Source organism: Propithecus coquereli, unplaced genomic scaffold (genome assembly GCF_000956105.1).
Source record: "Propithecus coquereli isolate 6110/MARCELLA unplaced genomic scaffold, Pcoq_1.0 Scaffold59, whole genome shotgun sequence".
Classification (NCBI taxonomy): domain Eukaryota; kingdom Metazoa; phylum Chordata; class Mammalia; order Primates; family Indriidae; genus Propithecus; species Propithecus coquereli.
Genome location: NW_012151840.1, coordinates 3,620,059 through 3,631,482, shown reverse-complemented (window position 1 = coordinate 3,631,482; position 11,424 = coordinate 3,620,059). Strand labels below are relative to the sequence as shown.

The following is an 11,424-nucleotide window of genomic DNA, read 5'->3' as shown; positions in this document are numbered from 1 at the left end:
TTCCCTCTCTGCCCCCATGACTTCTTGCTCCAAATTATAGCAGGGAAGGAAACTATTTTACTCTTTTTATTCTGTTCATTAATGATGTGAAAGAGGAATATGGGGGAAGGGGATACCACCACAAGGCTCCAAAGGACCAAGGGTGCAATCAGTCCATTTCACTTTCTCTTTCTGAGATAGGGTCTCTAAGACCCAGGATAAAAGGGTAGAATGTAGCTATATGGACTCGATTTGCTTCCGGACCTTTTCCAGAGCCTTTCTGTCCAGTTGTCGCTGACGAATGATGACAAGGCAAGCGAAGACCAAGGCCACACCCACGACAGCCCCTTCAAAGTTCCAGAATAAGTGTTGTTCCATCAGAGCTGAGCGGCAACTGAGGGCAGAAAGGAACAGTTATTCCCAGGGAAGGCCAGACAGCTTCTCTCTCTGATCTCCCTTCTACTTCAGCCTACCCAAGATATATCCAAGAGGAAAAGTCAGCCTTCTTATTTCTTGGAGACACAGTCTCACTCTGTTGCCCAGACTGGAGTGCAGGTGTGCAATTATTGCTCACTGCAGCCTCGAATTCCTGGGCTCAGGAGATCCTCCCACCTCAGCCTCCTTAGTAGCTGGGACTACAGACACACACCACCACACCTGGCTAATTAAAAAAAATTTGTTTGTAGAGACAAGGTCTTGCTATGTTGCCCAGGCTAGTCTCAAACTCCTGGCCTCAAGCAATTCTCCCACCTCAGCCTTCCAAAATGCCGGGAATACAGGTGTGAGCCACTGCACCTGCCCCAGAGTCAGGTATTTATAGTACGTAAATCCCTCTCAAATATGTCATTTAATTTATCCTCTGGTGAGATAAGCAGAGCTAGTATTAACCAATTTTACCGATGAGAAAATATGGCCAATAACATAGTGCTGAGGAGTAAAGCTGGGACTTGGGTTCAAGGAATTTGGCTCCAAATCCCCTCTTCTTTTCAATATGCCATGCTACCCACAGACCAGGAGGAAGAGGTGGGACCACCTACCTAAAGTCATAGGAGCAAAGGAGGTGATCTCAGAAAAGACAAATGGCACTCACCTTTTGAACTCATTCCTCTTAGATGAACTGCATATGATTTTCTCTACATATCCTGTGGAACTGCACTCAGGGGTGGTTTTCTGCCAGGACAAAAGGACCAACACACATATTAGGAAGGGGCAGCAACAAAAACAGAAAGGCTGACATTCAGAAGAAGCAGAAGCCCAACTGCTATGGCTAAGAGTTGGCAGGCAACAACAGACCATGAATGAAGAGTTCTGATTCAGAAAGTGGAGGTGGTGGTTGCATGATTAGCAATGTGTATTAGAAAGAACACTTCAGGGGCAATAGTCTAAAGAGAGGTGAGGACAGGTTCCAGAGCCCACTATACTAAAAATTAACAGAATATGGCTATCAGTTGAATACTGCCATTAACTTGGGGAAAAAAGAGGCACATTTTCAGAAGAAAGACAAGTGCAGACTTTGATATACGGTGAGATCGCAAGTACAAGGAAAAAAAGACAATGCAAAAGCTCACTTAATAAGACTTGGGGACTGCTTAGATATGAGAAAAAAAGGATAGAAAACATACTCACAGTCTGGAAATTAGAACACGGAGTGCACTCTTCTGCCACCACAAACTCTTCCACCATCCAGCACGGCAAATTTGAGGTGCTCACTAAAAGGGGAAAGAAATGCTAACCCCAGACCATTCAGGAAATATTTCTCCCAAAGGCGCTGCCCATCCAACTTCCCAGCACAGCGCCTGCCCTCATTCCAGACGGTGCCGTCCTTTTCCACATGTGCTCTTGGTATATGGGGAAGATATTAAAAACAAAACCAAAAAAACTATGGGGGTGTCTGGTTCTGAGACAATCACCCACCTGACAGCTTCTCTTCCTGCACAGGAGCCTCTGCTTGGCTGTAGCGGGGGGGGGCGGAGAGGTGAAGGGGCAAAAGTCAGAATCCAGAAAACAGGGCACCTCCACCTCCGCTGTCCATGGACAAGGCCTCTCCAATCCCCGGAGGTAGGGACGATCCGGTACTTCTGTGCCCTCCTTTTCCCTCCCTTCAGACCCTCCTTACCAGAGCTTTAAGGTGAAAGCGCAAAGCAACCAGCAGAGGTGGCGGCCCTGGGGGAGGCCACGCCTCCCCACGCCTGCAGGCATGGAGCGCTCAGTGTCGCACCTGGCACAGTCTCGCACCTGGCGGAACACAGGGACCTGCTCGTCTGGCCTCTTGCCTCCGTCGGAGCGCAGAGGCGGCCCTTACTCTGCCGGCCTCCCAGACGTTCCGGGTCCTCTCGGCTAAATACCGGGGTTGCCTATCACGGCAAAGGCTCTATCGGGACGTCCCCGAGGCCACAACGAGAGAAGCCCATACCATTTGTTGGCTAGGGACGCGAGTTCCTTGCGCGGAACCCGCAGGGTCCTAAAGGAAGGGCCGGCGGGGACACACGGGCCTAGCACCAGCCCGCCTCGGCCTCCGCCCCCGGCGCGGCCATCTTGCCCCGCGGAGCATCCTGGGGCGCAAGGCCAGGCAATGCCTGTCGTCGCCTACTGGGGCTTGTAGTCTTTCGCTGTCGGTGGCGCCTCGCCCGCTGCTCACTGGGAATTGGCTCGACGTCCCGTTGCATTGTGGCGCCGGTAGTCTTTGCGAGAATGGAGGAAATGGCGGCTGCAGAGGCTCGCCGGGATTCTCGATTCGTTGTTCCCTGGGCTGTCACCTGTTTGTCCCTTCTGGGCTAGGTGAGCAGGAAGGTGTAAAAAGGCACAAGATGTCGCCCTCCCAGGACTTTGCTCCCTCCTTAAAAACCTGGGATTCACCATTAAGCTTTAGCCTCTCTGACACCCTTCGCCATCCCACCCTCCCCGCCTGCGATGGTCCAGTGGAGAAGCTGGGTTGGAGGTCAAGGAATAGAGACGAAACTGCACTTTTTCCTTTCTGCAGAAACAGGAATATCCGAGACATGGTGAACGTGAAACTTTCTTCTGTCTCTGGGCGGCTACTCCACTACACTACACAGGTGAACAGTGTTACCTCCTCTCATGTTAATTGGTAAACTACTTCGCAGAACTAGTCCTCTAGATAGCCTCCTCAAATGTTGTCAACTCTCCCTTGCTCCTACATAATGGAATAATCATTAGTACAATGAGAAGGGCATGAGATTTGAAGTTCCAAGAAATATTAGGTCTAGGTTCAGGTGCTTATTAGCTACATGAACTTAGGACAGCATCTGGCTCTCAATGTTCTGTGTAAAACAAAGATGCTAATGTGCATTTTCTAATATTTTTTGAGATGCAAATGAAATGTGTTCTGTTTTATGAGTAAGTTCAGAGAGTATAAGTGACTTGTCCAAGGTCACCAAGCTGCTGAGTGGGAATGCTGGGGTTTTGAGCCTAGACTTTCAATTTGCAGGCCAAAGATTTATGACTGATTTACATCCCCATGGAATTAAACCTTGATATAGACTCAGAACTGCAGTGACTTGACCCCCATTCAGTTCCTGTTTTACTGTTTGGTAACGTATTGGTCACTATCCTAATTCTGCCCTGATTTGCCTCCTAGTTTCACATATACATGTTATCCACAGCCTCCCAGACAACGGGGCCATGCGATTTAGTTTTCTTAGATGCTCAATAAATAGACAAGGAAGTACTTAAAATAAACTTCATATAAATATGGGCACTAATAAAATAACGTGGATCCCAGCTCTCACTGGGGACTCACTGGGGACAGCTGCTCTTGCCTATAATTCCAGCTACTCAGAAGGCTGAGGTGAGAGGATCCCCTGAGGCCTGGAGTTCAAGATTAGCCTGGGCAACATAGCAAGACATGAGACCCTATTCTCAAGGGAAAAAAAGGGGGCGGGGAGCCCGGCGCAGAAACTCATGCCTGTAATCCCAGCACTTTGGGAGGCCAAGGTGAGAGGATTGCTTGAGGCCAGGAGTTCAAGACCAGCCTGGGCAACATAACAAGACCCCATCTCTACAAAAAGTAAGAAAAATTCGTTGGGTGTGGTGGTGGTGTGCCTGTAGTCCCAGCTACTTGGGAGGCTGAGGCAGGAGAATCTCTTGAGCCCAGGAGTTGAAGGCTGCAGTGAGCACTGATGACACCACTGTACTCTAGCCTGGGCAACAGAGCAAGCTCTGTCTCAAAAACAAAAAAAAAAAGGGGGGATCATCTCCATATTTCTTGTTAACTCTGCTCCACATTCTCCTCCTCCGAGGCATCTTTCTAGCCTAAAGACCACTGCCTCTACCCTTCCCCACAGCCCTAAGGGTAGAGCACTTTATTTTGGGATTAACAGTATATCTGGTGGTATATCTCATAAATTCTGTCTTCCCATCAGACCTAAAGCTGGTTTCTCAAGAGCAGAGACTACCAGACTGTGGAAAGACCATTGAATGGAAGTTGAAAAAAACAAAACCTGGGCCTTGGTGCAGCAGCTCACACCTGTAATACCAGCACTTTGGGATGCCAAAGCAGGGGGCTCGATTGAGGCCAGGAGTTGGACACCAGCTTGGGCAACATAATGAGATCCTGTTCTACAAAAAAATTAAAAAATTAGCCAGGCATGGTGGCGCATGCCTGCAGTCCCAGCTACTCGGAAGGCTAAGGCAGGATTGCTTGAGCCCGGGAGTTCAAGGCTGCAGTGAGCTATGATTGTGCCACTGCACTCCAGCCTGGACAACAAAGCAAGACCCTATCTCTAAAACAAGAAAAGAAAAGAAAAAACCTGATGAGGGCTGAGCTTTCATTTTGCTTTTTTTTTTAGAGACTGTGTCTCATTATGGTGCCCAGGCTGGAGTACAGTGACTATTCACAGGTGTGATCGTAGCATACTTACAGCCTCAAACTCCTAGGCTCAAGTGATCTTCCTGCCTCAACCTCCCAAGTAGCTGGGACTACAGGTGTTTACCACCATGCCTAATTTTGAATTTGTTTCTTTAAGTTATTATTTGTGTATTTTTACGTGTTATGTGTATTTGAATAGTTATATGTTATAAAAAGTAGACTGTGGGTTTTTTCCAGTAGTTTTTAACTGTAATTAAAGTTTTGGCTGAAACCTGCTAATATTTGTTACTCCTTACCAAATCCTACCTTATCTCATGACAAATTGTCAGATCTTGTAAGATTTCACTTCCAGTAACCTTACTAACAGGGGTCTCTACCCTGAAACTAGATTTTTAAATATCTGCTCTGAGTTATGATGAAGATGTTAGTCTCTTTCCTGGGAGCCACAAAATGCAAGTCTTTCCTCATCTCTTGAGCAAATTAAACCAGCTATGCTGTTTACTACAGAACTCAAACATAAGCCACAAAAAGGCTAATCATTACCCCATCAAAGCTTGGAAACTTAATATATTTATTAAATTATTTTATTACATTTAATTATTATTTCTCCCAGCACTATCAGGTTTTTTTCTGAGTGTTGTCTTTTACCAGCAGAAACAGCAGCACAAAAAGAGACTTTGCTGCTGACTCTAGGGTAGCCATCCACTTTTACACTGAAGGGTTGGGGATTTCTTAATTGCCTTGAATATTGTATCCATGAATAAAAATTATAATAGTACATTTGTCCTAATCAACTCTGACATGTTCATTGATCCTGATAAAAGATCAAATCTGTGAGATAATTTTGCTGTTTAAAAAATATTGTGGGGCTGGGCACGGTGGCTCGCGCCTGTAATCCTAGCACTCTAGGAGGCTGAGGCAGGAAGATTGCTTGAGGTTGGGAGTTCAAGACCAGCCCGAGCAAGATGAGATCCCGTATCTACCAAAAATAGAGAAAATTAGTCTCTACCAAAAATAGAAAAAATTGGCTGGGCCTCGAGGCCTGTGCCTGTAGTCCCAGCTACTCGGGAAGCTGAGGCAGGAGGATCGCTTGAGCCCAGGAGTTTGAGGTTGCGCAGAGCTGTGATGACACCACGGCACTCTACCGAGGGCGACAAAGACTCTCAAAAAAAAAAAAAAAAAAATTAAAAAATACTGTGTATGGTGAAAGGAAGCTATGTTTACTTAAGGGGACTGTGTATCAAACCTCAACTTTTCGATTGTTGTTCTTTTGAATGCCAATAGTTTTGCCATCTTTGTTATTTAGTAGTTAAGAACTGTTAAAATTTGCTTGTCCCTCTGCTTGTGAGTACCACTCAAAGGCTATGTCAACTAACTATTGCGCCCGGCACACAGAAAATGCTCAATAAATATTTATGAATAAATGAATCTCTCATGTGTCTCATATTCCTCACCAATAAAAGCAGATAATAATGCCTGGCAAATATATAAATGGATGACAGTTGGCAGAATCAAAGAAGCTTGCACAAATCACTGTATGAACAATGCTAGCTCCTGCTGCTTTCCTGAGGCTAGGACTAGTAGAGTCCTTCTCTCTTGCAATTTTCTGTACTCAGGAACAAGACTCTGTCCACAAGGGTCCTCTAGATCCCATAATAGAAAGAGAAAATCCAGACATTCAGTTCACTCTGCCTCCTGCTCCTTGCCGTTTTCCTCACCAATTAAACAGCTGGGGAAGAGACAGGGGTAGGAATAGTCCTGGTGCCACAGGAATGCACCCAGATTCAGGCAGACCAACCACTTTGGAGAAGCAAGAATTTGGTTTGAGGCTGGGCATGGTGGCTCAGGCCTGTAATCCCAGCACTTTGGGAGGCCGAGGCTGGAGGATTGAGGCCAGGAGTTTGAGACTAGCTTGGGCAACATAGGAAGACTCTGTCTCTACAAAAAATAAGGTGTGGCAGTGTGCGCCTGTAGTCCCAACTACTCTGAAGGCTGAGGCGAGAGGATCCCTTGAGCCCAGGAGTTTGAAGCTGCAGTGAGCTATGACTGTGCCACTGCACTCCAGCCTGTAAGACAGAGCAAGACCCTGTCTCTAAAAAAAAAAAAAAAAAAAAGATTGAGTTTGAGTGGACAGTAATTCTAACAATAATGAGAGGTACCCAAACCAGGCACATTTATGCAAATGGTGGCCTTTAATACCAAGAAAGACCATGCAGAGTGACAGAATAAAACCTCAGAGAGTGGTGCTGAGCCAACCTTTCACAGGGCCCTAAAACCTGATCTAGTTACAGAATAAATCAATGTATTTACATTTTTGTTTGCCCTGAAAACCCAGAGAAGGTCTGAAGCCTGAGGCCCTCTATCCTTACTTCCTTTCCTCCCTTCTTTTCCTGTCTCCTTACCTTCTCTCACTTCCTCAATTCTTTCCCTGCCCTCTCTGCCTCTCCTTTCCTCCTTTTCATTTTTGTCTTCTCCATTTTCTCCTCATTCTCCTTACCATCTACCCATCTATTCCACCAAGCCCCTCCGCCCTGCCTCCCTCGGGTTCAGTTTCCAGGCTTAGGGTGGGCAGGCAAGAAAGGGTCCTCAGCCCAGGGAGCACTTGGTGTTCTTCTTGTCACAGGTTTTCAGGTCAGTGCTGGGAGGCATGTTGCCGTTTCCCTAGAGGGAGAAGGATACAGGGTAAAGGTGTGAATGGCTAGTTGGGGTATGCGGCTGCGAACTGTTCGAAGTCAACCCACCCTTGTGGGAAATCTTAGCTCCGCAGTTTTACCCCCAACATAGACACACAGTTGTACGCAGCCCAGCAGAACCCACTTACTGATCTCCGGCTTCCTGACTTGAGCAAGATGTCCCGGGCCAGGGAACTAAAAGCCTAAGGGCAGGGGGTGGCAGGGGGGATTGGTCAGAACAGTTTGGAGGGGAAGACAATCTATCTTTCATCTCTTTGAGGGGGACAGGTCTCACCTCATCCACATTCATACTGGATTTAGCACTTGTCTCAAAAAATCGGATTCCGTGCTCTCGAGCCAACTGTGGGGGTTGAAGTGGGAAGGAAAGAGTTGGATTAAGGGCAGCACCCAAGTCCTCTGCAATCCAACTTCATTTTGGCCCTCCCAGCTCAGTTCTAGAACACTGCCTAGCCCGACCCTCACCTTATCAGCCTGCTCCTTTTGCACCTTCCTCTTGGCCTCCATGTCACACTTGTTTCCCAGCAAGAGGCGCTCCACCCCAGCAGAGGCATTCTGGGGACAAAAGGATAAGACAAGTAAAAGTTGGGTCTTGCCTATCCTCGTGGCCCCCCACTTCATCCTCCAGGTTCTAACCAGTTCCCCCAACCCTTTTGGAGGATCCTCACCTCTTTGATGCTTTTCATCCAGTTCTGAATATTCTCAAAGGACTTCTCGTCTGTGATGTCATATACTAGGATAATGCCCTGGGGGATGGCAAGTTTCACTTTGGACTATATTCCTGTTTAGGCTCCCCACTGCCCTCTAAGTGACCCTGCAAGTTCCATCATGGGTCTTAACACTATGAAATGTTGGGCCCTCTGCAACCCGCATTGTGACCCCCCATTTTTCCCTGCCCCAACCCTGGACCCTTTGTGCTCATAAAATTATATTCTCTTTTTAAAATTTATTATTTTTTTAGTTCATAAGGGAGGTAAGGAACTCATAAAACTACATTCTATTGCCTCAGGCCCTCATCTCTTGTCCGGACCCACACTTCCTACCATGGCTCCGCGGTAGTAGGCAGTAGTTATCGTCTTGAATCGCTCTTGGCCAGCTGTGTCCCTGGAGAAGTAGAAGGTTTGAAGGATGGGGTGGCATAGGGGGAAGGGATTTCCAAGGGAAGAATTCCTTCCCTAAGAATGTAGCTTTTGCAACATGGTGGGGCTGAAAGGAAAAGAATGAGGAAATAATACAGGGGAAAAGGAAGAAAGAGTTGGGCTGACTTTAAAAGATGGTACAGGCCTGAGAAACAAGATGTCTCTTTGTTCACTGAATGCTTACCCTGTGTCAAGTTCTGAGTATGTATCGTTTTATGCCTATGTATCAATTTTATCTAATCCTCACTCTATCCTTGTTAGACATGTTTTATTATCCCTATTTTACACATGAGGAAACAGATCTGGAATGGCTGAATAACTAATGAGGGTCAGGCGGCAGGTAAGCAACAGAACCAGGATTTGAACCCCAGTCTGCTCTTATATGTCATATCATAATGCCTCCACTAAGCCTCATTCCACTTAAACACGTTCAGCGGCTCCGGCTTTCTTATGACAGTCAGGTCAAACCTCTATAATTGGCTTTCTGGGCTCTCCATCATTTAAAGAGAGCACGAGACTTGGAGTTAAGTCTTAATTCTGCTACTTTCTATTTAACTGCTGATAGTCTGTTTCCACATTATAGGTCAATATACATTTGTCATTAAATTCGGAGAATACTCTGGAGCCAGAGGAAGCAAGAGTTACAAACAAACAAACAAACAAACAAGCTGGGAGAGCAGGAAGAGCGATGGAAGGACAGCTGAGAGAGGTGAGGAAAATGGATAGAAGTGCTGGAAGGAGCAATCAGGAAAGGGTGAGACATGAAGCAAGCAGAAGGAAAATGGTTGTAGGAGGTAAATGGGGAAGTCTGGTTAGGCGTCCTGGGGGATTCACTCACCAGACTTGCAGTTTGATCTTCTTCCCCTCTATATCCACAGTGCGGATCTTGAAATCAATTCCTAGGGGCGGAAGGTATGCACCAAAGTTGAGACATGTGTGTGCATGTAAAAGTGTGTGTGAGTGTGTGTGTGTGTGTGTGTGTGTGTGTGTGGTGAGAGAGACAGGAATGGAGCAGTGGCGGTGCCAAAATGCCAGAAATTCTGCAGGGGAGCAATCTTGTTGGAAATGCAGAGCTAGAGAATTTTCCTGAAGCTATTTTGTTGTTGTTGTTGTTGTTGTTGTTGTTTTAGAGACAGGGGTCTCACTATATTGCCTAGTCTGGTTGTGAACTCCTAGGCTCAAGTGACCCTCCTGCCTGAGCCTCTAGAGTAGCTGAGACTACAGGCGTGCACCACTGCACCCAGCTTCTAATGTTGTATTTGTATAGCAAGAATATGGCTTTTACTTGGATTCTGGAGGCGAGAAGGTGATTAAAATTCTGCAGGGGGGCCTACAACCCTCACACCATCTCTTGGATTCACTCAGCCACGCCAGCTGACAGCCCTCTCAATTCAGTCTCTGTCTCGCCCCAATATTACTTTCATGATCCACTTCCCTTCTGTTTTTTTAGAACCCTCTACTCTTAGTACTTCACCCACCCTCTTTTAAAGAGTAAAGGAAAAAGTAGCTGATGCCAGTCTATGTGAATTAACTAGTGGGCAAAGCTTGGAATCGAGCAAGTCTGAGGCTAAAAAGGATTCCTCCTGGGACTGAGTTAGGAAAGAGGGGCACTTTTCCTTTCCCTTTGTAACCAGAATTGTCTTGAGACTCTTCCTGTCTTATTTCCCAGGCCAGAGGAGATGAGAAGGGAGGAGGGGAGACAATGTTCTTTTTACTAGAAACTTGGGCACCTCCCCCAGGCCTGCTGAGAGCCCCAGGGAGGAGGTTGAGTCACCAGGCTGACTCAGACCCCAAAAGTCCCCTCATTTCCACCTTCCTCACCAGGCTGACTGCATATTCATGATCACAGTCCTTGGGCCACCCTCCAGCACACCCAGCCTCCCTATTCCACCCTCCCCGACCTTTCAGTTGAGGGGCAGGGAGACTGGGAAGTAGATGGTAAGGTGGGGATGCAATGGGAGAGTTTGAAGCTCATGGGACAGAAAGAGGCTAGGAGAACTGGGAGACAGATGCTCGGGGAGAGGAATATAGGAAATGTGGAGAACAGATCAAGAGAGTTCTAGGTGGATGGGGGAGGGAAAAGAGGAGCTGAGAGGGAAATAGAGAAGGGTTCATGTGGATTTGGGGAGACTAGGGAGACTAAGGACCAAGAAAATGAGGGGCTGGCAGCCACTGAAATTACCTGGAGGCTCCAGAAAGGTTAGAGGTTTGGGTACCATTCAGAATTTAGGCTCCTAGAATTTGGGAGCCTTACTCTAAGGGGATGGAAATGTGGGGTCACTAGTAATCTAGGAGCTTGAGGATGAGGTCACGAGGGGGAGTCGGGAGTCTGGGATATGGCCAGTGGGCTCACCGATGGTGGAGATGTAAGTGCTGTTGAAGTTGTCCTCTGCAAAGCGAATGATCAGACAAGTCTTGCCCACCCCAGAGTCCCCGATCAGCAGCAACTTGAAGAGGTGGTCGTAGGCTTTGGCCATGGCGGACACTGGGGGAGCCGGGGGAGGGGTGGGGAAGCGCCCGGCACTGGTAGGCGGGATTGGAGGGTTGGCGGACAGAGCCCAGGCCAGGAAGTTTTCCTCCCTCTCCCCGCCCAGGCTCCGGGAAAGAGGAGAGGCGGCACTCCTCTGCGCTCCACCCCCTGCCCGCCCACCGCTTTGGGCAGGCCAAGGCGTCCAGCCCAGCCTTGTGTTCGCTTGGCTTTTCCCTCCCAGCCTAGGCAGGCCTGTCTCCCTCGCTATTTCCCACAACCTTTTGCTAATTAGTGTTCCTCTTTTTTTTTTTTTTTTTT

At 47.5% G+C, this 11,424-nt stretch overlaps 2 protein-coding genes across 3 annotated transcripts in view; both read right to left on the bottom strand.

The window, feature by feature from the left end:
* Positions 1–50: 50 nt before the first annotated feature.
* JTB (jumping translocation breakpoint) lies at positions 51–2,527 on the bottom strand. The gene is made up of 6 exons (XM_012658751.1): positions 2,393–2,527; positions 2,096–2,214; positions 1,894–1,931; positions 1,606–1,688; positions 1,070–1,149; positions 51–373 (listed from the first exon to the last, which is right to left on the bottom strand). Exons 1-6 carry the CDS (start codon positions 2,393–2,395, stop codon positions 217–219), a joined length of 480 nt encoding a protein of 159 aa, XP_012514205.1. The 5' UTR covers positions 2,396–2,527; the 3' UTR covers positions 51–216.
* A 4,457-nt stretch (positions 2,528–6,984) lies between these two features.
* Positions 6,985–11,424, bottom strand: part of RAB13 (RAB13, member RAS oncogene family) — a 5,387-nt gene continuing 947 nt past the window's right edge. The window contains exons 1-8 of one of the 2 annotated variants that reach the window (XM_012658748.1): positions 10,990–11,238; positions 9,475–9,535; positions 8,541–8,601; positions 8,166–8,243; positions 7,963–8,052; positions 7,775–7,840; positions 7,629–7,682; positions 6,985–7,468 (exon numbers count right to left, since the gene is read on the bottom strand). In XM_012658748.1, the coding sequence (XP_012514202.1) occupies positions 7,394–7,468; positions 7,629–7,682; positions 7,775–7,840; positions 7,963–8,052; positions 8,166–8,243; positions 8,541–8,601; positions 9,475–9,535; positions 10,990–11,113 (609 nt within the window). In that variant the 5' untranslated portion in view covers positions 11,114–11,238 and the 3' untranslated portion in view covers positions 6,985–7,393. Of the gene's footprint in view, positions 7,469–7,628; positions 7,683–7,774; positions 7,841–7,962; positions 8,053–8,165; positions 8,244–8,540; positions 8,602–9,474; positions 9,536–10,989; positions 11,239–11,424 lie in introns of those variants that run through there. The other variant, XM_012658750.1, reaches the window with a different exon arrangement.

Bases quoted from the DNA above. Each gene is read 5' to 3' on its own strand.
- JTB (XM_012658751.1), bottom strand. The intron at 1,932-2,095 runs GTAAGGAGGGTC...CCCCCGCTACAG, and splicing joins GCTTTCACCTTAAAGCTCTG to CCAAGCAGAGGCTCCTGTGC. The intron at 374-1,069 runs GTGAGTGCCATT...TTCTGCCCTCAG, and splicing joins AAGAGGAATGAGTTCAAAAG to TTGCCGCTCAGCTCTGATGG.